General features: G+C 39.4%; 1 protein-coding gene across 1 annotated transcript; it reads right to left on the reverse strand.

The window, feature by feature from the left end:
- Positions 1-481: 481 nt before the first annotated feature.
- LOC120315357 (class I histocompatibility antigen, F10 alpha chain-like) lies at positions 482-25,315 on the reverse strand. Its single transcript, XM_039359592.1, has 8 exons — positions 25,112-25,315; positions 21,649-21,924; positions 19,535-19,810; positions 17,248-17,526; positions 14,260-14,355; positions 12,309-12,350; positions 2,162-2,225; positions 482-938 (listed from the first exon to the last, which is right to left on the reverse strand). Exons 1-7 carry the CDS (start codon positions 25,179-25,181, stop codon positions 2,197-2,199), a joined length of 1,068 nt encoding a protein of 355 aa, XP_039215526.1. The 5' UTR covers positions 25,182-25,315; the 3' UTR covers positions 482-938; positions 2,162-2,196.

Consider the following 25,315-nt stretch of genomic DNA (forward strand, 5'->3'; position numbering starts at 1 on the left):
ACCGGCACCGGTTCGTGCAAACAAGAGAAGCCCCATCCGCGGGATGCAGGCAACACGTGGAACTACGCCCCCTCTGGTCCGCAGAAAACCCTTTCTTTGCAGAACCGGTCCCTGGTGTTCAAAAGCTTGCGGGCCACTGATCTAGAACAGGGGTCTTCAAACTCGGCCTCGTTTATGACTCATGGACTTCAACTCCCAGAATTCCCGAATCAGCCGTGCCATATTTTCTTCTTTCCCGTCTTCCCTTAAAACAGCGGTTCTCAACCTGTGGGTCGGGACCCCATTTGGAGTCGAACGACCATTTCACGGGGGTCGCCAAACAACGCAGTCCGCCATTTTTTTCCCCCTTTTCCTTAGCTGTGCTACTCCCTTTTATTCTATTGGCTTTTGAAAGCCAACAGAATAGACTCTCTTGAATAGAGTCTAATTCTATTGGCTTTCAAAAGCCAATAGGAATTGTCCAGCATCCACTCTACTCTACTCCATATTCTATTCTATTCTATTCTATTCTATTCTATTCTATTCTATTCTATTCTATTCTATTCTATTCTATTCTATTCTATTCTATTCTATTCTATTCTATTATTCTATTCTATTCTATTCTAACTCAAGCGGTTCATCTTAGCTTGCTGTATCAAGCAGGCCTTCACCTTAAATCATATATTTACTTCTTCTGCCATAACAGCTTTGTGAATACAGTCACCTTGTTTTGATAGCCTTGTTTACCACATTGTGTTGAACTCAGCGGACATTTTGCTACTCGCTAAATATCCGAGCAGTTAAAAAGCTTACAAACATCCAAATACATTTGCAAACATTTCATCAATTCTATTGCAGTCCGAATAGCTCAGCCAGAGCCAGGAAGTTGACATCGTGACATGAACAAAGAGCCACGTGGGAACGTTTCCTCCCATCTCAATTCACAGCATCGTTTCAGACTGCGGAGAAAACATAGGACAAACAATGATCAATTCAACACTGCAGAAGGACAGCAAAGTGACAGACCTGCAATGACAAAAAAACATCTACTTTTGTTCCTGGATGAGGACAAACCAGGAGGCCAAGATCTATCCTGGTCGGTGACTTCAAGCTGGAGTGTGACTCTGACTAACCAGAATTGACCTTGACTTTCTTCTTGGGATCAGTTACCCCCCAGCTCAAATTAATATGGGTTTTATTTAGGTGGTGGAATCAAATAAAATGTACCAATAAAGGAGTATATTTGTAGCTCAGGGTTGAAATATATTTGTAGCTCTGGCTTGGGAATTCTGGGGGATGAAGTCCACACATCTTAAAGTTACTAAGGCTGAGAAGCATTGCTTTGAGAAGGTCCTTGGTGCTCTCTGAGCTTGCTTGTTTTTTTGCAGACGTTTCATAACCTAACTAGGTAACATCATCCGTGCTAGTAAGTAGTCTTGTTTGCTGACAGAGAGCTCAGAGAACATCAAGGACCCCTCAAAATAAAATGTTTTGGCTTGGGGAAGGGAGGTAGAGGGAGTTTCTAACTAATGACCATAATGGAGCCTGCCCATTATGCTTCTAAGTCACGGTGGTCATAAAACAAATCACCCATGTGACCGACACAATTTTACAACTTTTTTTTGATGTAGTCAATTGTTCACCATGGGTTGGTTTTGCTGAAAAATGCTGGTTTTCAACAAAAACATCACAAAATATGCTCATGACTATGGAGATTCTCAGTCATCCAGGTCATGGTTATTCTAAAATTGCTTTTCCAGGAGGCAACTGGACTTTCTTGTTTTTCTTTGAAGATGTTTCACTTCTCACCCAAGAAGCTTCTTCAGCTCTGATCAGATGGTGGGGAATGGAAGGATTTTTATTCCTTGCAGACAGCTGGTCATTTGCATTCTTCCAAGTGGCCTCAACGACTCTCTAAAAGAAGGCAAATGACCAGCTGCCTGTAAGGAGTATAAATCCTTCCATTCCCCACCATCCAGTCAGAGCGGAAGAAGCTTCTTGGATGAGAAGCAAAATGTCTTCAAACTAAAACAAGAAAGTCCAGTTGCCTCATGAAAAAGCACCTTTAGGAAAACACGGTCATGTGACTGCAGGAAGCCGCAAACAGCCATAAGTGCTATGAAGAGGTGGGGGGTCGGGGGTGGGGAAGATGGGCAGTATTATGGAAGCTGGTAGTAAATACCTCTGAGGAGGTCTGTTGTAACTTCAAACGGTAGCTCAGCAACTGGTCATAAGTGGAGGTTTACCTATAGAAAAAGATGAGAAGGCAGAAATGACCAAAATCAGCCAAGTTAAGGAGACTGAGAAGCCTTTTTTGACTCTATAGTCATCAGGAACTGAACTTGATTCGGTGCCCTCAAATTTATTTAATTGCAAATCACAGGAGACCGGAACAGGAGCAGCAGCCAACACCACAATCGTCTGTTCCTTCTTAAGGCTTCCAAAATGAGGTCTTGAACAATCTGGGGACTGCTCTCCCCCTCCCAGAAGAGGCTGCAGGAATCCCTGATTGTGGGAGAGAAACTCCTCTCCTTCTCCAGCGCCAGCATTCAGTTCAACCTGGTCAGAACTGGCAGCTGTTTTGCTGCAAAAGGGAGAAAAACAGGGAAGTTCCCATCTAGTTGTATAATGGGAAGCTTCCCGCTCCCTGTTGATGGGTCACCTCCCTGAGGAGATGAATTCCTGGATATGTTCTCCATCTCTCTTCTAGACTTCTCTTTTTCTGTTCTCCTCCGTCCCTAAGTACCACCACCATGAAGGATTTCCCCTCCAGCCCAGCCATCTCCCCCCTTCTCCTTCCACATCTCCTTCCCCCCCTCACCCCATCTTTTCTCAGGGAGAACCTCCATTTCTGGGGTCAAAGTTGCTCCCGGCTCCTTCCCTCATCTCTCCTACTTCAAAGCTGAGGGTCCAAAAAGACAAAATTGGAGCCAAGTTGTCACAGCAGAGAAGCTGATTGGAGGGGCGCCAGTGTATAATCAGCTTGGTCTAGTGGTGAAGGCACCAGGTTAGACACTAGGAGACAGTGAGTTCTAGTCCCGCCTTACATATGAAAACAGGCTGGATGAATTTCAGCCGATCACCAGGAAATGGTGAATTCTAGTCCTGCCTTAGGCATGAAAGCCTGCTGGGACTAGTCACTCTCTCTTTCAACCCAACCCACCTCACAGGATTGTTGTTGTGGAGAAAACAGGAGGAAGAAGAGTACTATATTTGTTCCCCACAAGGAGTTACTTATAAATAAATACAAAGTAATTGTCAAGTTTCGAAGCATGATTTTTCAGGTGTGATAATTATTGCTTTTCAGCTGCCAATGAACTCCGGGAGGGGGGAGAAAGGAAGGGTTTGGAATGCAGACATCAAAGATTCGGAACCCATCGCGGCATCTCTAGTTGCATGGGGAGACTCGTCTCCTCGTCGGCTAGCTTTCTCTCCGCTGGCAGACCCTTACGCGGCTCCAAAGTCGCCCTTCTGTCGAGGAGGCTACTGAGGAGCGGCGGCTTCTTTAGCGGTTTGAGCTATCTCTGAGGGCTGACGAAGATCGGCCAGTAAAATGGCCGATCACCCTGCTGCTTCAAACCGCAAGCCAAAGAACATCTAAGCTGTAAGAACCCCCATGGTGAATCCGGGTGAGACTTTGCTTTGCTATTCTCTCTATTCTATTTTGTTTTTGGTACCTGAAAGAGCCTTGTTGGAATTATTTCCCTGACTTGAAAAGGCAGCTTCTACATTCTTTGGGAAGAAAGGTGTTCTATAAAAATAGAACAAAATTTTAAAGACTATATTTTACTTTTATATTTTTTGGGGTACAGGAAATTTTTTTTCTTTTTTCCTCTCTTTCTAAGAATTGTATTATTATCCTATACTGGAAGATTATTTCTTTGTCACATTATATTTTAAAAGATACCAAAAAAAAGGAAATGGTTTCTGGAAAAGACCTTTTTTAATTTACTGAGGACATCTAGTGGCGAAAATTTAAAACTACAACATCTGGTTACTTGGTGTGAAGATGGACTAGATCTGACCTTCAAAACACTTTTGAAGAGAAAAGATAAGCTGGGCAGCTGTGGGAACTGTGGGGGTGGATATTGCCTAAATTATATCAAATATAGCCTCCACAAAAAGAAAAAGAAAAGAAAAGAAAAAAGAGACTCTTTTTAATTACTATCAAAATGGAGAAACCTCAGTCACAATTAAACTGTACACTTATATTGGAAAAGATCTATGAGGCTACTGCAAAAATATGTGCTACAATGAAAAAGTTCACTACAAAACTAAGATCCAGAAATTTCACTTCAAATGTGCAAATGGATGTCCAGGCTACATCTGACTATGGTATAAATCAAAACATACTAGAAGAGGAATTAACAGAGATAAAAGAGGAACTTATTCCAGCTTACAAACCTTCCATCTGCAATTTAGAGGAACTGAAGAAGCAAAGACTGAGACTTCAAACTACAAAGCAATGACCCTTTAAGGAAGAGAGAAATAGACGTCTAATGCAGAAGATGGGATTGCTATTATTTCAAAGGCTACTGCAAGCAACAAAGACAGATTTACTGGCTGAAAGGGAAGCATCCCTATGGAAACCTGTTTGACACAGGAAAAAAGCCAGAATTAGACTGAAAAGAGAAATTTAAAATTGTGTAATGGATTTAAAGGCAATGTTTGATTTATGGTTTGTTTTAAGGATTATGACTTAGAGTTAGAAGCAAGAAAAAATATAAATATATATATATGAGGGAGTTTTTTAGAAAAGATATTTTAAATAGATTAAAAATACTTTTTGGAGTAATAGATTTATTTTGATGAAAATTATGTATTGGAATTGAAAAAATGTTGATTTTTTAGATTGGGATGGTTTTAATAATTAATGGAGTGTTTTAATTTAGATGATTTTTTTGTACAATAACATAGATGTGATAAGGTATGACAATCAATTGGATGAAATTTGAAGTTTCTGTAATGAATTGAAGTGAATTAAGGTTTAACATTATTTTTTAACTAAGATAGCTATTGTGTAATGGAAGAATAAATAAATGAGATTGGTGATAAAAGGAGGGATGAGAGATTAAGAACTAGAATATCTCTGGAAGGGATATCTGAATTTATAACTTGTTGATTTTTTTTTTTTATTGAATTTTTTCAGAAATTTTACAGATAAACATCCACCCCCCCTCCCAAACCACCCCACCCTCCCCCCCCCCCGACTTCCCAGAACTGAATATAGGATTATTTAACAAATTTTAAAAATAACGTTTACAATTTATAAGATAATTAATAATAATAATAAAAATCGTAATCATAATATATATAATAATAATATACATAACATAAGCTTTAAAGTGAATAATATATACTAAAAAAAAAAGAAAAAAAAAGAGGAAAAAAGGAAAAAGAAAAGAGAGAGAAAAAGAAAAAAAGAAAAAGGTAGACGAAAAATAAAACATATATAAAAAAGTATATGAATAATAATACATAAAGCGTAAAAAAAAGAAGAAAGAAAGAAAAAAAAACAATCATTACAAGTTATAGAAAAGCTAAATAATATTTTTCCATATCCAAATTATGTTGTATAAAATTTATCCATTTTTCCCATACCGCAAAAAATTTCTCTTGAGATTGCTCCTTTAAAAAAGCCGAAATCTTTGCCATTTCTGCCAAATACGAAACTTTATAAAACCACTCTTGTAAAGTAGGCAAGGATTCCTTCTTCCAATATTGTCCTATTAACAGCCTAGCGGCTGTAATCAAATTTAACATCAATATAACCTCCTTAGCATCACAATCAATAACAATACCTAATAAAAATAATTGCGGAGTAAATTTTACCCTCTTTCTAAAAATTCTTTGAATATTCCACCATATCTTAATCCAAAAAGCTTTTATATGCTTACACGTCCACCAGATATGATAATAAGTAGCATCCAAGTGTCCACATCTCCAGCATTTCGGCTGTAAATTAGGGTACATAATGGACATTTTCTTTGGATCAAGGTGCCATCTATAAAACATCTTATAAAAATTCTCTCTTAAATTTTGCGCTTGTGTGAATTTAACATTTCTTATCCAAATAAGTTCCCAAGTATCCATTGAAATCGATTCACCAATATTCTGTGCCCATTTAATCATACAATCTTTAACTAATTCAGATTCTGAATCCAATTCCACTAAAACCCCATAAACTCTCTTTATATGGGTTGGCCTTTGATCTCTTACTTGTTTTAGAAGAATTTCATCTTCTCTGAGCCAGCCCATTTTACAATCCATCTTCCATCTATCCACTATTTGTCTATATTGGAACCATGAATAAATTAGATTTTCATGTGTTAATTCTTCCAAAGATTTTAACTGCCAGTCTTGGCCATCCCATCTAAGTAACTGTGCATAAGAGACCATATCCATATTAACCCCTTTCCTTATGCCTTCTATGGCATGCCGAGGTATAGCCCATAATGGTATTTTAAAATCACATTTATAATACTTCCTCCACACTCTAAGCAAAGAGATTCTTATAATATGAGACTTAAAAACCCAATCCACTTTTTTATTAAATATTAAATAGGCATGCCATCCAAAAAGTAAGTCCCAACCTTCCAAATGAAGTATTTCTATATTTGTTAAATTCACCCAGTCGCTGATCAATGTTAATACTACAGCATCATAATACAATTTCATATTTGGTACCTTGAGTCCGCCTCTCTCACGAAAATCTTGCATTATTTTAAGTTTCACCCTTGGTTTTTTCCCTGCCCAAACAAATTTATTAATACCTTTTTGCCATTCATCTAAATTACGATCACTCTTTAAAATAGGTAACATTTGAAACAGAAAAATAAACTTTGGCAGGACATTCATTTTAATAACTGCAATTCTACCCATAAGGGATAACTGTAAATTGTTCCAATTTTTTAAATCCTTCTGTACCTCCGTCCACAGCTTTTCATAATTATTTTTATACAATTTTGCATTGGAAGCAGATAATATAACCCCCAAATATTTTACCTTATCAACAATTTCAAAGTCTGTTAACTTAACTAGAACCTGTTTATCACCATTAGTCATATTTTTAGCTAATATTTTAGTCTTATTATTATTAATTTTAAAACCAGAAACACGTCCATATTGTTGGATCAATTGTAATAATTTTACCACCGAACAAGTAGGTTGAGACAAAGTAACAACCAAGTCATCTGCAAAGGCTCTTAATTTATATTCTTTTTTATTAATTTCTATTCCTTTTATTTCTTGAGACTCCCGAATTTTAATCAACAAAATTTCCAATGTTAAAACGAACAATAACGGAGATAACGGGCATCCCTGTCTTGTACCTTTTTCTATTACAAAAGCCTCTGACAAACCCCCATTTACAATAAGTTGAGCAGTCTGTTTTTGATATATATTAGATAATACTTGTAATATATTTTGTCCAAAATTCATCTCCTTAATTAAACATAACATAAACTGCCAATTCACTTGGTCAAAGGCTTTTTCAGCATCCAAAAATATCAGGCCTGCAGAGACTTGGTTATTCTTTTCTAAATACTCTAATAAGTTAATGATTTGTCTGACATTATTTTTCATATACCTTCCAGTTATAAAACCCGATTGATCCTTATGTATAAGCTGCTGCAAGATCCCCATAAGCCTGTTGGCTAAAATTTTTGCAAAAATTTTATAATCCACATTTAAAAGAGATATAGGCCTATAATTTTTAGGCAATGTAAGATCTTGATTGTCTTTTGGAATCAGTGATATAAATGCATTACGCCAAGATGGAGGGATCTCTAACCCCTGTAATAAGTTATTAAACAATTCACACAACGGTTGAGTCATCTCTTCTACTAGAGTTTTATAATAAATAGATGTCAACCCATCCGTACCCGGCGCTTTGCCCAATTTCAATTGTTTAATAGCTGTAACAATTTCTTCCTTAGTAATTAAACCATTAATCTCTTTTTCCTGATCTTCTGTTAATTTAGAAAAATTAACTTTACCTAAATAATTGTTTATATCTGTAGTTTGAATATTAGTACTCTTGTATAATTTTTGGTAGTATTCTAAAAAAGATTTCTTAATCAATTCTTTCTGATAAACCAATTTACCATTATAATTTATTTTATCTATATTCCTCTGTTTCTGTTTCTTTCTTAACTGATAAGCCAACCATCTCCCTGGTTTATTAGCGTTACAAAATGTATTTTGTTTCATAAATAGTAAATTGGTTGCAGCTTGATCAGCTATCAACATGTTAAATTGTGTTTTTAACAGTTTTATAGCTCCTTTCACCTTTTCATCTAAAGGATTTGAAATTAGGAGTTTCTCTTTTAATTTAATCTCCTCTTCTAAATCTTTACGTTTCTGAATCTGTTTCTGTCTATGCAAGTTATTCATTTTTATCAAAATACCACGCATAAAAGCTTTACTTGCATCCCACACCATTGACATTGATGTTCCCTTATTCATATTTAAAGCAAAATATTCCTTTAAACATTCCTTTAGTTTATGGACATTTTTTTCTTGTTTAAATAAATTCTCATTCACCCTCCAGGATCTCCTGTCTTCTTTCTCAGCAAACAGTTCCATCCAAACTGGACTATGATCAGACAATGTCCTAGGAAAAATTTTTACATTCTTCACCCTGTTGTATAAATCTGTTGTGATAAAAAAAAATCAATTCTTGAGAAAGATTGGTGTCTATCTGAGAAGAAGGTAAAGTCCCTTTCTTCTTGGTTACGTTCACGCCAATAGTCTCTCAATTCCCAATCTTCTTTCATGTCAAAGAAGGCTTTAGGTAGTTTAGCCTGTTTAAAAAAAGTAGAAGAGCCTTTTTTGTCCTTTTGTATATCTAAGACACCATTCCAGTCTCCCATTAAAATCACAGATCTATAGTCCAACAAGGTTATTTTCTGATGTAGCAACCTGTAGAATTGCTCCTGTTGCTGGTTTGGTGCATACAGCCCCACAATAAGAATTTTCTTGCCATATAAACCAAGTTCAAGCATAACATATCTTCCATGAGGATCTGATTCTAACAGGATAGCAGATAAATTCTGCTTAACATAAATTACCACACCCCCTTTTTTCCCAGGGGCGGGAGATACAAAATGAGATCCCAAACGAGGATTGTTTAAGTATTTTTGATCTTTAGATGTAATATGAGTTTCTTGCAAGCAGATAATATCATTGTTGTGTTGCTTTAAATAATGGTAGATTTTTTTTCTCTTTTGAGGAATATTTAATCCATTAACATTCCAGGTCAGGAGCTTTGCCATCTCCCTTGGCCTTGAGCCTGGAGAAGATCCCCTCAAATTCTGCTACTGAAGAGTATGTTGCAGAGCTTTTGGGTCTTGCTCCTCCCACCGGCATTGAGACAATTTGCTGAGTAGATTCTTTAATTTCTTTTTCTTTTTTCTGTTGTTCTTTTTCTTTACGTTTATGTGCTGCACGGGTCATTCTCTGTTCTTTAACCTCTGCTTGAGACATCCATACCACCTGTCCAGCAGTCATCGCACCTGTACCTTCAGGTTTCTGTTCCATCTCTTTATCACTCAGGACTTTGTGCATCATGGGCAAAGGTGAGCCTGCACCCAGGACCGTTTTGTAAAATTCCTTAGCTTTAACAACTGTATTAAGTCTATAACGTGTCCCCGCATGGCTCAAAACAATACCCATCGGAATCTCCCATCTAAATGGCATCAGTCTTGCTTTAAGTTCATTTGCTAGAAAAGCAAAATCTTTTCTGCTTCTTAAAATTTTAGGTGGAATTTCCTTTAAAATAATAATATCTTGGGCAGCAATCTGAAATCTTTTATTGTAAAAAATTTGCAGAATCTGATTTCTCAAAGACTTCTTAGCAAAATATATCACCACATCTCTAGGCAGATTCTTCTGTTTTGCAATCCAAGAATTAACTCTATAAATTCTTTCCACTTCCCCACGTAACTCATCTTTATCTATATTCAAAATAACAGCCAAGTCATTAATCACCATTTCCATCAAGTCTTGGGTTTTATCTTCTTTCAGGCCTCTTATTCTCAAAGCATATTCCATCTGTCTGTACTGGAACATGAGAATATCATCTTGTGAAGTTTCCACTTTTTTCTGCATATCTTGGAATTTATAATCCAAAAGTTCTACTGTTTCTTCAATTTCCTCCACTCTAGAATCCAGCTTCACGACCACTGAGGCCACTCCAGATAAAGCTAAAAGTATGTCATCCCTCAAAATAGTATTATTTTGTTCTAAAAGCTCCTTCATCTCTTTCTTCATTTCTTCCTTGCTTTCAGATTTATTCTGTTCCAAAAGTTGCTTCATTTCCTCCCTAAACTGTGACACAGCATTTACCATTATTTCTTTAATGTCTTGTGCTGATGTGCCAGATGGGGGAGGTGAAGGTGGAGTAGTTTTAGGTTGCTGCGCTGAGGGTATTATTTTAAGTTGTTGTTGCACAGTAGAAGTAGCAGGAGAAGAAGTTACCTTAGGAGCTGTAGTAGCTGGTTGTCGTTTTGAAGCCATTTTAATTTATCTTTCTTTCTTCATAAAAATACCAATAGAAAATAAAAAATCCAAAAAAAATTAAAAATAAGGTAAAATAGAATAAAATAGAATCAATTTAAAAACTCCCAAAAAATAATAAAAATAAAAATAAAAAGGAAAGCAGTATTAAGCAACAGTTCAGCCAGTCCGTCTTTCAAAGGAAAAAAAAACTTTCAAAATGCCATTTTACTTTCACTCTCACTTTTCCGCCCGCGAGAAAAAAAAAAAGAAAGCTCAAAAAATAAAAAAAAATCAGCACATACTAAATAAACTAAGTAAACTAAAAAAAAATAAAAATAAAGCTAAACTATAAATAAAGTCCTTTAAACAGTTCTGTCCGGTTTAAAATTACTCACGGTTACTTTAAATACGGAGATGGTAGCGGCGTTTCGCTTTGTTTCCGAAGAAACAAAGACAGCTGAGAGGCGGAGAAGGCAATGAACTCCGAGGGAGCACTCTTTCTACCCCCCCTAAAATAAAAATCCAGGGAAGGTTAAGAGGTTCTACCTCTATTCATGCGATCTCTACCCCTTCCCTTCGCCCGGGAAGAGGATTGCGAGCCGCGGGCCAGCTGATGAACGCTGTGCTCCGCGGATCTGACACCATCTCAGGAGGACGGCTACAAAGTAGCCGCCATCTCCACCGCCTTAACCACCGGAAGCCACCTGGTGCAATGTCCTTGAGTCTCACGGTCTGGGTTCCGAATCTTTTTTTTTTTTTTTTTTTTTGAAAATATTTTATTGTTTTTTTTTTTTTTTAATTTTTAAGAAAAAGTACTCAGGACACACCGTGGTGTTTGGGTAATCAGACATTCCAAAGTAAAAACATAAATAAACAACTCAACTCAATACATTCACTGTCTCCTCTCTATTTCCCTCAAATAACATTATACGTTTAAAATATTCCATTTCTAAATTAAATTTCTATTACTACTAAACCTATTTTAAAACTTTATCAGTTTACAATTACCAAAATCAAATTTAACTTTAAATCAACTTGTTTGGTAATTGTAAACTGATAAAGTTTTAAAATAGGTTTAGTAGTAATAGAAATTTAATTTAGAAATGGAATATTTTAAACGTATAATGTTATTTGAGGGAAATAGAGAGGAGACAGTGAATGTATTGAGTTGAGTTGTTTATTTATGTTTTTACTTTGGAATGTCTGATTACCCAAACACCACGGTGTGTCCTGAGTACTTTTTCTTAAAAATTAAAAAAACAATAAAATATTTTCAAAAAAAAAAAAAAAAGATTCGGAACCCAGACCGTGAGACTCAAGGACATTGCACCAGGTGTTTGACCAAACCCAGAGACACTTTCTCATAACAATATTTTTCTACTTGATTGGGCAACGCGACCTGACCCAGAGGGAGGAGGGAGAATTCCATGCTTTTCCTATATGGGTTTGGGAGGGATCTTGCCAGAGCTGGTTTTGCTTTCATGTGTGCCGAAATGATGTACTCAATAAAATTTTACATTAAGAGATTGGAATTTCTTGAAGGTGTTTGCTTGTTTGGGTTCATCAGTCGGAACCTTGACAGTAATAAAATAAAATAATAAAGATGCAATACAAATCTAAACAGACAAACCTACCTGAAGGGCTCCAGGCAGCCCATAATATTTTTATAGCAGGCTGAGAAAATTTTGAACCTGGACTGTTCCCCAATCCTACCCGCCCGTCATTCTCATCGACATCTTTGCTTGCATTTGCTCTCAGGTTCATTTCACAGCCTGGACTTTGATTCTCGCATGCAAAACACAAATATATTTGGTAATAATTCTACTCACAAGAAGGGTCATTCCTGGGATCATCCTCTCTTCTCCCGAATCCTAGATTGCAGAAAGAGAGAGCAAAAAAAGGAGATGTTAGGAGAAAACCCCAGGGGAAGCCGGTCAACGATGGGAAGGCGTAAACTTTCATGACTTCACTTCAAAAGATGCATATTGCAAAAGCTGGTGCCTTTTAACAAAATGTGTTAATCTGAAAAAGGGTTTCCAAGGTCTGGGGAAAAAAATAGGACTTTAATGTTCTCCAAAAAGAAAACAGATAGGAAGGCCTGGAAAAAACCCAGAAAAAGTGGGGAAAAATAGTTTGTCCAGTTTTTTCCAAATGGCTTTGGGGAAAAAAGGAAAAAAACAGAACACCCCCCCCATTTCCCCCCATTTTTTCCGGGTTTTTTCCCCCAGGCCTTCCCATCTCTATTTGGGACTAACCAAATCTCAGGGAGGGGAGGTTATTGCCCTGTTTCCAAAAGGAGGAGCAGGATCAGAGACGGTACCCTTTCTGGATCCAACCAAAAGACATTGCCGACGCATCAGGAATCAAAGCATGCCAACCTCACACGGCAACAGGCCTTCCAAATAGGATCAAATCAGTCCCTCTCTTAGGGCAGAGAATCCCAGGATCCTGGCTTTGATACAAATGGATCGTGTTAAAGATATTCAAATTTAGTTGCTGGAGCAGTGGGGTTGTGCAATGAGCCCAAATACACGGGTTGTTTTCAACATCCAGCTTGAGGATCCAAATAAATCATCAGATTCACTCTGTTTCTGAAAATCTTACTGTTTATTGAATACACGGCATGGTAATGTCAAAGCAAAATTAACTTTGAGGTTCCCAGACACCAGTTCATAGAATTAAACCAATAAAACAAATATACATACATATAGACACAGATTAGGGGTTTTAATTCCTAATCCATGTCTATATGCTTGTATATTTGTTTTTATGTATTTCCAGATTCATTCTTCTTTTGGGGAGGTGATATGTCAAGAATGAAACTTTGGCAGCTATGTGCCTGTTCATTTTGACTTGCCATTTCTTTAGGTGTCATGTATATTTGTTTTTAACTAGGTACCGATGGTTTGAGTGTGCTGGCTCCTGCCTGAGGCAAACTGCACTGTGATTGGTTGCTGTGGGTGCGGCGGAGGGGTAGTGTCCTTTTTTCCCGCCTTTTTTCTTCTGTGTGCCTTCTGGGCTCTGCGATTTACCTCACGATGCTCCTGTTTGCCTGACTATCTAGTCTGCTGTATACACAGAGATGTTAAATATATTTATTTATATAAACCTACAAGTATGTGTCAGCTGCTGCCCAATTCTCTGACAGGATCACCTGATTATCAATGATCAATGGATCATTCCCCAGGAGGGAAAGGAAATGGAGAAAGCACCAAGCAGAAGCAGCAGTTGGAAGGGGAGGAAGATTTTCATTGAAGCCCTTCTCTTTGAACAAAGCCTTTGAGAGGGACAGAACTGGAATGCCTCTTCCCAACTCAGAAGAAGACAGGGCTGTCCAAACCTTGGACTCAGCTGAACTGTGACTGGAATCCCAGCAAGAGGCTGAGATCTCAGATGCTCCTGGGAAAACAGGGAAAAAGGAAGCCCAGAAAAAGAAGAGAAACAGTTTGGTCTAGTGGTTAAGGCACTGGGCTAGAAAGCGGAAGACCATGCTTGAGATCAGGTCCTGCCTTAGCCACGAAAGCCAGCTAGGTGACCTTGGGCCAGTCACATAACCACCTCACAGGGTTATTGTTGTGGAGAAAAAAATAGGAGGAAGGTGTGTTGGATATGTTTACAGCCCTGAGTTATTTGTGAAAATAATAAAGACAGGTAATAAATACATGAATACATAAATAAACAAGCAAGCAGCAAGTAAGCAAACATGTTAGCTAGCTCCCCAAAGAGAGACACATGAAAGAAATTGATCCATCTTTCAATCACCCAGAAAAGGATACTTACTGAGAAATGCCAAGATCCCACAAATTGCACACGCCAAGATAAAGCCAGCCACACTAACACCGATGATAAGCCCCAGACTGGAACTGGATTCTGGAACTGGATTGGGAGAAAGAGCAAATCACTCCATGGGAACCACAAAATATCTACTTATTGGGGGGGAAAGATCTCAAACAGCGAGAAAGATAAGGGATCTACCAAGTTAAGAAATGTCAGATGTCTTTACGTCACAGGAGATGTCAACATTTTTATTCCACACATTCTACAGGCTATTCACTCTGAAGGATAACTTTCCGAAGGGTGAAATGTTGGGAAAAGCCTTTCTACCTTCGAAAAGATCGTGTTTGCAGAAAGGCAGCAAGCAGAGTCTTTCTCTCTCTTTTAACATAGTTATTTTCATTTCTTAACAAGAATAAAATACAAAACAGGAAAAACAAAAAACATAGAACATTAACAGTGAAAATAAGAAAGAAAATTTGAGGTGTACAAAAAAGAAGGGAAAAATTAAAAAAAAAGGCAAATGTCAGATATATCCAACGATGAACATAAAGTAGCCAACCTGGCTGGATGCTGAAAGATGAATTTAAAAAAAAAAAACTGATAGGTTTTCCTCCCTTTACATTAACAGGTCTACAAATAGTTATAGGTTTTCCCATCCTTATTTAGCAAAATACTATATTACATAAACAAATATTCCAGAGGAGAGAATATATGTATCTAACAATCAAATTGACCCAACATCATAATATATATGTAAAAAGAAAGAAAAAAAAGCCAATAGGTTAACCCAAACATTATCCTAATTTTCAAATCGCCCTGTTAACCATCTGTTATTGTATTTAACACATAGAAAGTCCACAGATGACTTCCAGTCTCTTATAAAGCTGTCTAGTCCATTGCCTCATCAGGGCAGTTAATTCTGCCATCTCTGCTAATTTAGTCAACTTTAAAATCCATTCTTCAACAGTCAGCATCTCTTTTCCTCTCCAATGCTTAGCAAATGCAATCTTTCTGAAAGATTGAAAGTTTTTTTCCAGCCAGCGTCTTTAAGAGACTCCGCTCCACATTGGGCAAAAGAATAGAATAGAATAGAATAGAATAGAATAGAATAGAATAGAATAGAATAGAATAGAATAGTAGAACAGAGTAGAATAGAATAGAATAGTAAAATAGAATAGAATAGTAGAATAGAATAGAATAGAATAGAGTAGAGTAGAATAGTAGAATAGAATAGAATAGTAGAATAGAATAAAATAGAATAGAATAGTAGAATAGAATAGAAGAATAGAATAGAATAGAATAGAATAGAATAGAATAATAGAATAGTAGAATAGAATAAAATAGAATAGTAGAATAGAATGAAATAGAAATAGAATAGAATAGAATAGTAGAATAGAATAAAATAGAATAGAATAATAGAATAGAATAGTAGAATAGAATAGAATAGAATAGTAGAATAGAATAGAATGAAATAGAAATAGAATAGAATAGTAGAATAGAATAAAAGAATAGAATAGTAGAATAGAATAGAATAGAATAGTAGAATAGAATAGAATAGAAATAGAAATAGAAATAAAATAGAATAGAATAGAATAGAATAGAATAGAATAGAGTAGAATAGAATAGAAGTTGGCTCAAGCAGGAGAACCTATACCATCTCAGACAGGTGATTGTCCAGGCTCTTTTTTAAAATTTCCAGCAATGGAGCACCCACAATTTCTGGGGGCAAGCTGTTCCACTGGTTGATTGTCCTCACTGTCAGGAAGTTTCTCCTTAATTCCAGCTTTCTTCTCTCTTTGATCAGCTTCCAACCATTGCTTCTCATCCTTCCCTCTGGTACTCTGGTGAACAACCTGACCCCCTCTTCTTTGTGGCAGCCCTTCAGATACTGGAATACTGCTATCATATCTCTCCTATTGCTTCTTTTCTTTAGACTGGCCAAACCCAAGTTCCGCAGCCGTTCTTCGTACGTTTTGGTCTCCAGGCCTTTGACCATCTTAGTTGCTCTTTTCTGACATGCCATCTGACACGCAACCCTGTGGCTATCAAAGAAGCTGGATAAACTGGTCTGCTCCAAAATGGGTCCTGGCAAGAATCAGCTGCCAGGAATTAGAGGGAATTCTGTGGCAACGGCTTGAAACCTAATGCAGTTCTAGTTAAGTTAATGCAGTTCTAGGCTGCATTAACAGAGGGATAGAATCAAAACCACATGAAGTGTTAATGTCACTTTACAATGCCTTGGTAAGGCCACACTTGGAATACTGCATCCAGTTTTGGTCACCACGATGTAAAAAAGGTGTTGAGACTCTAGAAAGAGTACAGAGAAGAGCAACAAAGATGATTAGGGGACTGGAGGCTAAAACATATAAGGAACGGTTGTTGGAATTGGATATGTCTAGTTCAGGGGTCTTCAAACTTGGCCCTTTTGTGACTTGTGCAACTCCCAGAATTCCTCAGCCAAGCATGCTGGCTGAGGAATTCTGGGAGTTCAAGTCCAGAAGTCATAAAAGGGCCAAGTTTGAAGTCCCCTGGTCTAGTTTAATGAAGAGGAGGACAAGGAGTGACATGATACCGTAGCAGAAGAGGGAGTGAAGCTATTCTCCAAAGCACCTGAGGGCAGGGCAAGAAGCAATGGATGGAAACTGATCAAAGAGAGAAGCAACCTAGAACTAAGAAGAAATTTCCTGATAGTTAGAACAATTAATCGGTGGAACAACCTGCCTCCAGAAGTTGTAAATGCTCCAACACTGGAAGTTTTTAGGAAGAAACTGGACAGCCATTTGTCTGAAATGGTATAGGGTTTCCGGCCTGAGCAGGGGGTTGGACTAAATGACCTCCAAGGTCCCTTCCAACTCTACTACTACTATTTATTGTTGTTATTGTTGTTGTTGTTGTTGTTACTATTATTATTATATATCTGGGCACAATTTCTCTTCCATAATCCTCCAGCTGTAAAAAGAGCCCAGCCTTTCCCTCCCCGTAGCCTCTCACCCTTCAGGGCCAGGTCCAGAGGCTGCTGCAAGCCATCGTGCTCCACGTGGCACCGATAGCGGTCCCTCTCCTTGGGATCGATCTGGATTCCGAGCGAGTAATAGTAGGTCCCATCTGAGTTGGGGGCCAGAGACTCATGGAAGGTGTCTTGCAGCCAGAATTCCCCATCCCTCGTCCAGGAGGCATCGATCTCCCTGGGGTAGAAGCCATGGATTCGGCAGACGTGCCTCTCCATACCATCGGCTTCTGTCCTACTGCTCATCGTCACCACTGGAGCAACTGGGGAAAAAAAAAGGCTGTTAAAATCAAAATTGAGCCTCTCTGGAAATTAGCTTGACATGCATCGCACGTGCAACCAGAACTAGGAGTCTCCAAATAAATCAAGTTGCTTTGAATAGTTTCTTTCGGCCGAAAAAACATAAAAGCACTTTATTAAATAGAGGTACCCCTCGACTGACAACATTTAGTGACCGTTCAAAGTTACAACAGCACAGGAAAAAGTGCCTTAGTTTTTCACACTTACGACCGTTGCAGCATCCCCATGGTCACATGATCAAAATTCAGACGCTTGGCAACTGACTTGTATTTATGATGGTTGCAGTGTCCAGGGGTCATATGATCACTTTTTATCATCTTCTGACAAGCAAAGTCAGCGGGGAAGCCATATTCTCCTAACAACCGTGTTACTCATTTAACAACTGCTGTGATTCACTTAACAACTATAAGTCGTAAAATGGGGCAAAATTCACTTAACAAAGTTCTCGCTTCGCAACAGAAATTTTGGGCTCAATTGTGACTATAAGTCGAGCTGTATTATTGTTTTCTCTGTTGCCTTGCAAGTACACTGAGTGTTTCTGTCCCGGAGACAAATTTCTTGTGTGTCTAATCCCCTGTGGCCAAATCAAGTTGATTTGATTTGATTCGAATTAACTCTTCTGGTCCTGTTTCCTGTCTGGATTCCCTTAGAACAGTGGTGGCGAACCTATGGCACGGGTGCCAGAGGCGGCATTCAGAGCCCTCTCTGTGGGCACACGCACCGTCGCCCCAGTCCTAGGTCTTCAGCTGGGTTTTATAAAACCTTTTCACTTTAGGCCTCCACCACGTGCAAAAAAAAAAGGTTCAATCAATCAGTCAATTTCAACTTCTCGTGGGGAAAAAAAAGATCTTGCAAAGTTGGAATTGATTGATTCAACTTTTTAGTCCCACCCAGTCTGCCGTTACCACTGCAGCCACGCCCAGCCAATGGGCCACATCCACCCAATTGGCCACACCCAGCCAATGGGCCACACCCACCCGGCATCCGACGATGCATAAGTGGGTTTTGGGTTGCAGTTTGGGCACTCGGTCTCTAAAAGATTCGCCATCACTGCCTTACAAGATTGACACTACTATTTCCACTTCTAGAGGCTGATTTTTTTAAAAAATAAAATATCAGAGAGGGCTAAAAACAAGGGCAGCATCAAGGCTGCAATCGCTTGGATGACTCCCCAGATCCTTCCTCAGAGATAAGCTCAAGGCAGGATAAGCCCATTCCTGGCACTTCTGGAACTTGGTTAAATAATGACAGCCAGCCGAAAAAGAATCAGAGGCGCCTTCAGCTGGGGAAAGCCTGCAGTGGCAGACGGCCAGTGAAGAGGAGGAGGAACTGACTCCTGCAGCTGATCCGAGAGCACACAGGGCAGAGAAAAGGCAGGAGCAATGGAGGTCAGCCAGACTACTCGGGAAGAGAAGGCCCTGCCCGTCTTGATGGGCTGCACTGGGAAACTGGCTATTTAGGACAACAGGAATAGGGAGGCATTACTGGGAACGTGTCAGTTTGCCAAGTGTTTGTTTCCTCGTTGTGCTTCCTGCTTCACTGTGTTTGGAATCGTGCCTTGGAGACTCTGAACCTTTTTTGCTAAGTGAGCTTTCATGTGTGTGTATTTAATTTTGGCCTGGTGGATTTAAGTTTGTTTGGTGGAGCTATTTGTTTGAGCAATTTTCACTTATTTATGGATTATTGACCGGTTGCTTTGTGGACTCAACTTGGCTTGCTTGTGGCTGGGCCTATAGGGACAGTTCTGAATATTGGTAAAGGGAATTACTGGGGAACATTAATACACTCACTAAGCCACAGTTACCTGGGTGTGAGTGAGTGGGGCAGCACATCGGCTGACGATCACCAGCAGAAAACAAGCCAACTGGGTCATCTGGCCTGTTCTTTGCCAGCAAACCTACATAGGAAACACTTGCAACACTTAAGCAGATGCAGCTCCCATACTTTCTCTCCCATACTGTTTCTCCATACCTTCCCTCAAGAATGTCCCCGATCCGTAGTGGTCGTTCTTCTGCAGCCATTCCATGCAGGTGCTCTCTAGGTAACCTGTGAAACGCTGCTTAATGGCAGTTTCGTCCTCCCACTTCCGCTTGATTCCCTGGGCTTCTGTGTCAGCTGCTGTCCAGATGCCGGTCCCGATCTCGTAGTCAAGGAAATCCCGCCCATCATAGCCATACTGCCAGCGGCCGCTCCTTTTTCCATCTTCCCCTACTTCACAGAAGATCATCATCTGGACGATGTGAAAGCCTAAAAGAAGCATCCCCAAGGTTAGGAGGAAAAGCTCTCTAGGAAATCAGAGAAAGCCACTTCCTGCTGGAGCTCCAGATTCTGTGACTGCTGAGACAAGAAAGCAAGAAAGACAAGGATTACAGGAAGAAATCTTGAAGGCCAGTCGAGGTTGAGACAGAATTGGGGATCTATAAGACAGATTTCTCACTATAAAGGAACTCACTATAAACAAGGCTGGGAAATTCCTCATACAGTTCAAAATTCCTTAATTAAGATAGGATTTCTTAGAGGCCCACATCTCCTGGCACTGGAGTGAAGTCGCCTTTCCTGAGATCACTTTTAGATAACTCAAAATTGTGAAGGCAAAAGATCTATATTGTTAGCACTTGTGGATGATATTTGTTACAGATGTTGAAAGAGTGCAGAGAAGAGCAACAAAGATGATCAGGGGACTGGAGGCTAAAACATATAAGGAACGGTTGCTGGAATTGGGTATAGTTTAATGAAGAGAAGGACGAGGGGTGACATGATAGCTGTGTTGCAATATCTCAGGGGCTGCCCCAAAGAACAGGGGGTCAACCTCTTCGCCAAAGCACCTGAGGGCAGGACAAGAAGCAATGGATGGAAACTAATCAAGGAGAGAAGCAACCTAGAACTCAGAAGAAGTTTCCTGACAGCGAGCACAATTAACCAGTGGAACAAAGACAAAGGAGAAAGATCTGTACAGATCTGCAGCCTTGTATAAAAATAAAGTGCATGCTGGCCTCCTACATTGTCTCCCTAAACCCTCTACAGCTAGTCCTAGACTTACAGCAGTTTGTTTAGTGATTGTTCAAAGTTACAACGGCATTGAAAATGTGACTTAGGACCATTTTTCATAGTTACAACCTTTGTAGCATTCCCGTGATCATGTAATCAAAATTGGCCACTGGTTCATATTTAGGATGGCTGCTGTGTCCCAAGGTCATGTGACCATATTTTGCAACCTTTTGACAAGCAAAGTCAGTGGGAGAAACCAGATTCACTTAAGCCCTGGGTTACCAACATATCAACTGCAGTGATTCGCTTAACAACTGGGGCAAGAAAGGTCGTAAAATGAGGCAAAACTCACTTAACAAATGTCTCACTTAGCAACAGAAATTTTGGGCTCGATTTGCTCAATTTTCTGCACCCACAAAAAAAAAAATTCACATTCCTGATTGCTTCTCGGTGGGACTGCCATTGTCAACGCCGCTAACATCGGATATTTTTGCTTTGACAACAGATGGGGATGCAACCATTTCCTTCTTACGTTTTACTCTTAGAGTTATAGAGTTAGTTAGATGATGCTGGGGGAAGGAATATGCATGAGAGTTTAGCTAGAAATAATAATACTGAACCTAGTGTGTGAACCAAGGTTATTGAAATAAGAGATGATAAGAATTGGCCGGGCTGGAGAACTGGACGGAGAGCCTGCATTTCAAACTAATTGGAGAATGTGTTTTATGACTGTTAATTAGAGGAGGGAATTGTGCTTTGATACAATGTGCTCAGGGGAGGGGAATCCAGTTTTTGGCTTAGACTGTGTTAGTGCCGATGCTATGCTTCTCAAATAAAGATTCTTTAAGGTAAACAATGCCTCGAAGATCTCCAAAGAGTTTAATGTGTCGGAACCATGACAGCCATATTTTCATTTTAGACTCGAGCTCATTGGAGCTCTGCAACAGGAAAAAGGCCAGGGCATCAGCAACCAGCTTATTGTGGATTAATTGGTCCGATTCATGAGGAAGGCAGGAAGATCCATAAGAAAATAGAGCTTTTCCTTCCATCTCCTTTCTTGAAGGATAGCACCCACGTCTCTCACACTCCTCACTTACCTCCACTTTGGTTATAGCGTCTCTGGAGCATTTGCACGTTCTCCTGAAAGTCTTTCTGGTCTTTTTGCAAAATCCAGGTGTACCTGTTATAGAATCTGGAATCTTCCTTCTCCAGTGTATTTATCCAATCTACTCGAGGATGCATCTTCCTGGTGTGGCTTTCATAGCGAGTGATGAGCTGATCGTCCACATAACCTTCAGCTGTGAAGGGTGACAGCCCTGGACAAGCCTCCGTCGCAGAAGAGTAGCTCACACGGATTAGGCGAGGGGAGGAGCCTAGGGAGAAACAAAAGCAAGGCGGAGTTAGGAGGGAGTGGAGACGGGTTACAGACTGAGGCTCCAGAGGAGTTGCAGCATGAGGTGCAATATGGGACTGTCAGAGCTGCCATCATATGTTCGTGGCTGTCAGCCTGCTCTGAAGTATGGAGGGAGGGAGGGGAATGTGAAACAGTTGAAGGTCGTGGGGGTGCCACTCAGAGTCTTCTAAGTCGTTACCATGGGAGAATAATGCAAAATGGTTGCAAAAACAGTTTACTGAAATATAATTGGAGAATAAGGGGCCAGGGTGAAAAGACTGATTCGCCCTTTCACCTACATTTTTCTCCCTTGCTCATAGCTTGACAAGATTGTGAGATACAAAGGTGGGAGGGATGGTATCTAGGCAACCGAGGCATCTTTGAGAGCTTGATGTTGATAACGCCAAGGTCACTAACGCAGCTGGAGAAGTGGACTTTTCCCATAACAAGAAGAAGTATTACTATTGGACAATGTGAACACCCGGTGGGTGGGGGCGAGAGAATCTATTGTTTAATTAAGCAAGCTTTTGAAAACCAGGGCTGGTGTCAACTCTACAAATGAGCATGGCTGCAGCCATTTTCCTTCTCATTCTAGGTTGTCACACAGAATGGAGGGAGAGGTGTTGCCCAGGTGCTTCGCTAGTCAAAATAATCTTTTGTCCCATGGGAACCAAGGTCATCAGCTACTCCCGAGATTAGGGACTGGGCGTTTCATAAAAAGCCCACCAAATAATCGTATTGGGGAACATAGTTGCTTGCATAGCTTTTGTGGGTGGGACATTAAACTTTTTATTGGGAAATTGTTGCTTGTGTATCTGACTTGGCTTCACTTTTGACCATGCTGACATTTTGTAACTAATAAACATGTCCTTTGAGGAATTTGTAAGCCTCAGCATTCTGCTTTATTCGTCTCTGTCGGAAACATGACAGCTGGTTTTGCGTCTTCTGTGCCAATGTAAATTTTCAGTAAAGTATTATACTCTTGGTTAAATCATGTCTCAGAAGTTTCTTTTCCTGGAAATACCAACTGGACAGTTAACATAGGGGAGGAGAGGAACTAGACAGGGAACGTTAACTGGGAAATTTTGGCACACAAACGTCAGTTCTGGCTTTGCTATACTGTAGTCCATTTGGCTTTTAGTAACTTTCACTACAAATGGATTTGAGGGTCTTCCTTTACTAAGAAACCAAACTGGGGGCAGCTCTGACAGAGACCTTCACTCCACCCAAGTTTACATTTTGAAATAAATATAGTCTGTGATTTACAGACACAATTGGGACCAGATATTCCCTTGTAAGTTTTTGCAGTCAGGCCCACTTTTATGAGAATTTTTACAGCATCCATTAAGCAAATCACGTGGTTCTTAAGTGAATAACATGATCATTAAACAAATTCAGCTTCCCCAATGGGCATTTTTGCCAGGAATCAGACAAAAAAAAAAAAAGGAAATCTTGATCACGTGGCCAGTGCAACTGATCATAAAGCTGGTTGCCAAATGCTCAAGCTGCTGTATGTGTGTGTGTGTGTGTCAGTCATAAGTGTGAGTACAGGCCTTAAGTCATTTTTTCTTAGGCTGTCATAACTTAGAATAGAATAATTACTTTAATGCTAGTTTTTATGTTGGTTCTATGTCAATGAGCGATACTAGAGAATATGATAAACATTTAAATATAAAAAAGTTTACTGTTAGATATTAAATGGTATAGGTTGCAAAATGAATTGGCACCCTGAGAATATTGATAAATGGGCCAACTTAAAACTAATAGATGAAGTTAATTAAGAAACAAAAACTTGTAATCTTAGCATATTTAAAATTGTTACAGGCAGAAACTGCTTGTTTATAGAAACTCATTTAATGGAACAAGATAAATATTAATGAAGGATTGGATGGGACTGGACTATCTCACGGATACTTTGACAAAAACTAAGTGTGTGTCCATTTTGCTTCAAAGAGGATTTCCAATTGATGTACAATATATTACTGATGTAAATGGATGTTATTTAATTTTAAATGCTAAAAGAGCAGGACTTGTAATAGCTATGGTTAATGCTAATGGATGTAATTTAGATTCTCCTATTATATTTTATTAATTTCTTCAGTAATTGAATGAGTGTATTTATGATGAGGTAAAGGAGGGGATTTTAATGAAACATTAGACCCCAAACTGACTAGATACACCAGCTTGATATACCAGCATTAAGTATAAATATGAGTTTGAGTTAATACTTACCTATCCTAAAAAAAAACAAGATTAAAATAGCATGGAAAATAATTTGCAAAACGAACTGAAGCATTTATGGATACAGAAGTCTTGATACCGCCATCTACAATTCCATGCAGAGAAATACAGGGGAAAAAAAGTGAATTAAATATTGTAATATCATCGCGGTGTTGGGTGCTCTCTGAGCTTGGTTTTTATGTATGTTTCTTTTCCTTTGACGAAGTATGCACTTTGATTCTTGTGAGGTTTTTTTAATCATTAAAACACTTTTGCTTTAAAAAGTGAAACTATGTAATAGGTGGGCTTGGCATGCTTAGCTGCCCTTCTATATTTAGGAAGGGCAGCAAAGAGAGCCCAGCATGGACAAACTTCCTGTCCGGTCTTTTTTTTAAAAAAAAAAATTTTTAAAACATTTAAAGAATTAAATAAATGACTAAACAACCATTAAAAATAAAAGACACTGTGATTGGAAAGTAAAACGCTGGAAAAATCAACAGGGACTTTTCAATCATCATAAATGATGCCATTCATTATCGAGGGGGGTCCTTGGTGCTCTGTCTGAGCTGGCTTGTTCCCTTGCAGACGTTTTATAACCCAGACTAGGACTAGCACTGATGAGGTTACCTAGTTTGGGTCAGGAAACGTCCGCAAGAAAACAAAGCCAGCTCAGAGAGCAGCAAGGAGCCTCTCGTGTCAACCCTGAGTTACTAATATTCTCCTTTATTAGTATAATACATGATTTCATGAATTCAGGGATCCCACCCGAGCAAGTCGCGCCTTCAGGGATGTCAGGGAGGGGCTGGAGGGCAAAAAAGTCACGAACGGGGTCCTATCGCAGGTGGTGCCCAAGATCCTGACCTTGCAACCCATCTAATTCCCCCCCTTCCTGACCCAGCTATCCAAAATAAGCCGTTGCGCCCCTCCAGCTACGCCCCGGGACTCACCGAGGCTGCCCTCCAGAAGGCAGGAAGCGGCGGCCCCGAGAAGCCACAGGAGCCCCCAGCGCGGCCGCATCGCTTCGGCTGTCCCGCCGAGCGGCCGCTTGCAACGAAACTCTCCGCGCTTGCACTTTGGAACCCGGATGCCAAGGTCAGCTGGAACGCTGGAAAATCCCTCTCATTAAGGAGACTTAACGCTTAGAATGCTGG

The sequence above is a fragment of the Crotalus tigris genome, unplaced genomic scaffold (genome assembly GCF_016545835.1).
Source record: "Crotalus tigris isolate CLP2741 ecotype Arizona unplaced genomic scaffold, ASM1654583v1 scf7180000019079.287715, whole genome shotgun sequence".
NCBI classification, from domain to species: domain Eukaryota; kingdom Metazoa; phylum Chordata; class Lepidosauria; order Squamata; family Viperidae; genus Crotalus; species Crotalus tigris.

Bases quoted from the DNA above. Each gene is read 5' to 3' on its own strand.
- LOC120315357 (XM_039359592.1), bottom strand. From the start codon at position 25,181: ATGCGGCCGCGCTGGGGGCTCCTGTGGCTTCTCGGGGCCGCCGCTTCC. The intron at 17,527-19,534 runs GTATGGAGAAAC...TTTTTTCCCCAG, and splicing joins GGGGACATTCTTGAGGGAAG to TTGCTCCAGTGGTGACGATG. The intron at 12,351-14,259 runs GTAAGTATCCTT...TCTGCAATCTAG, and splicing joins TGGGATCTTGGCATTTCTCA to GATTCGGGAGAAGAGAGGAT.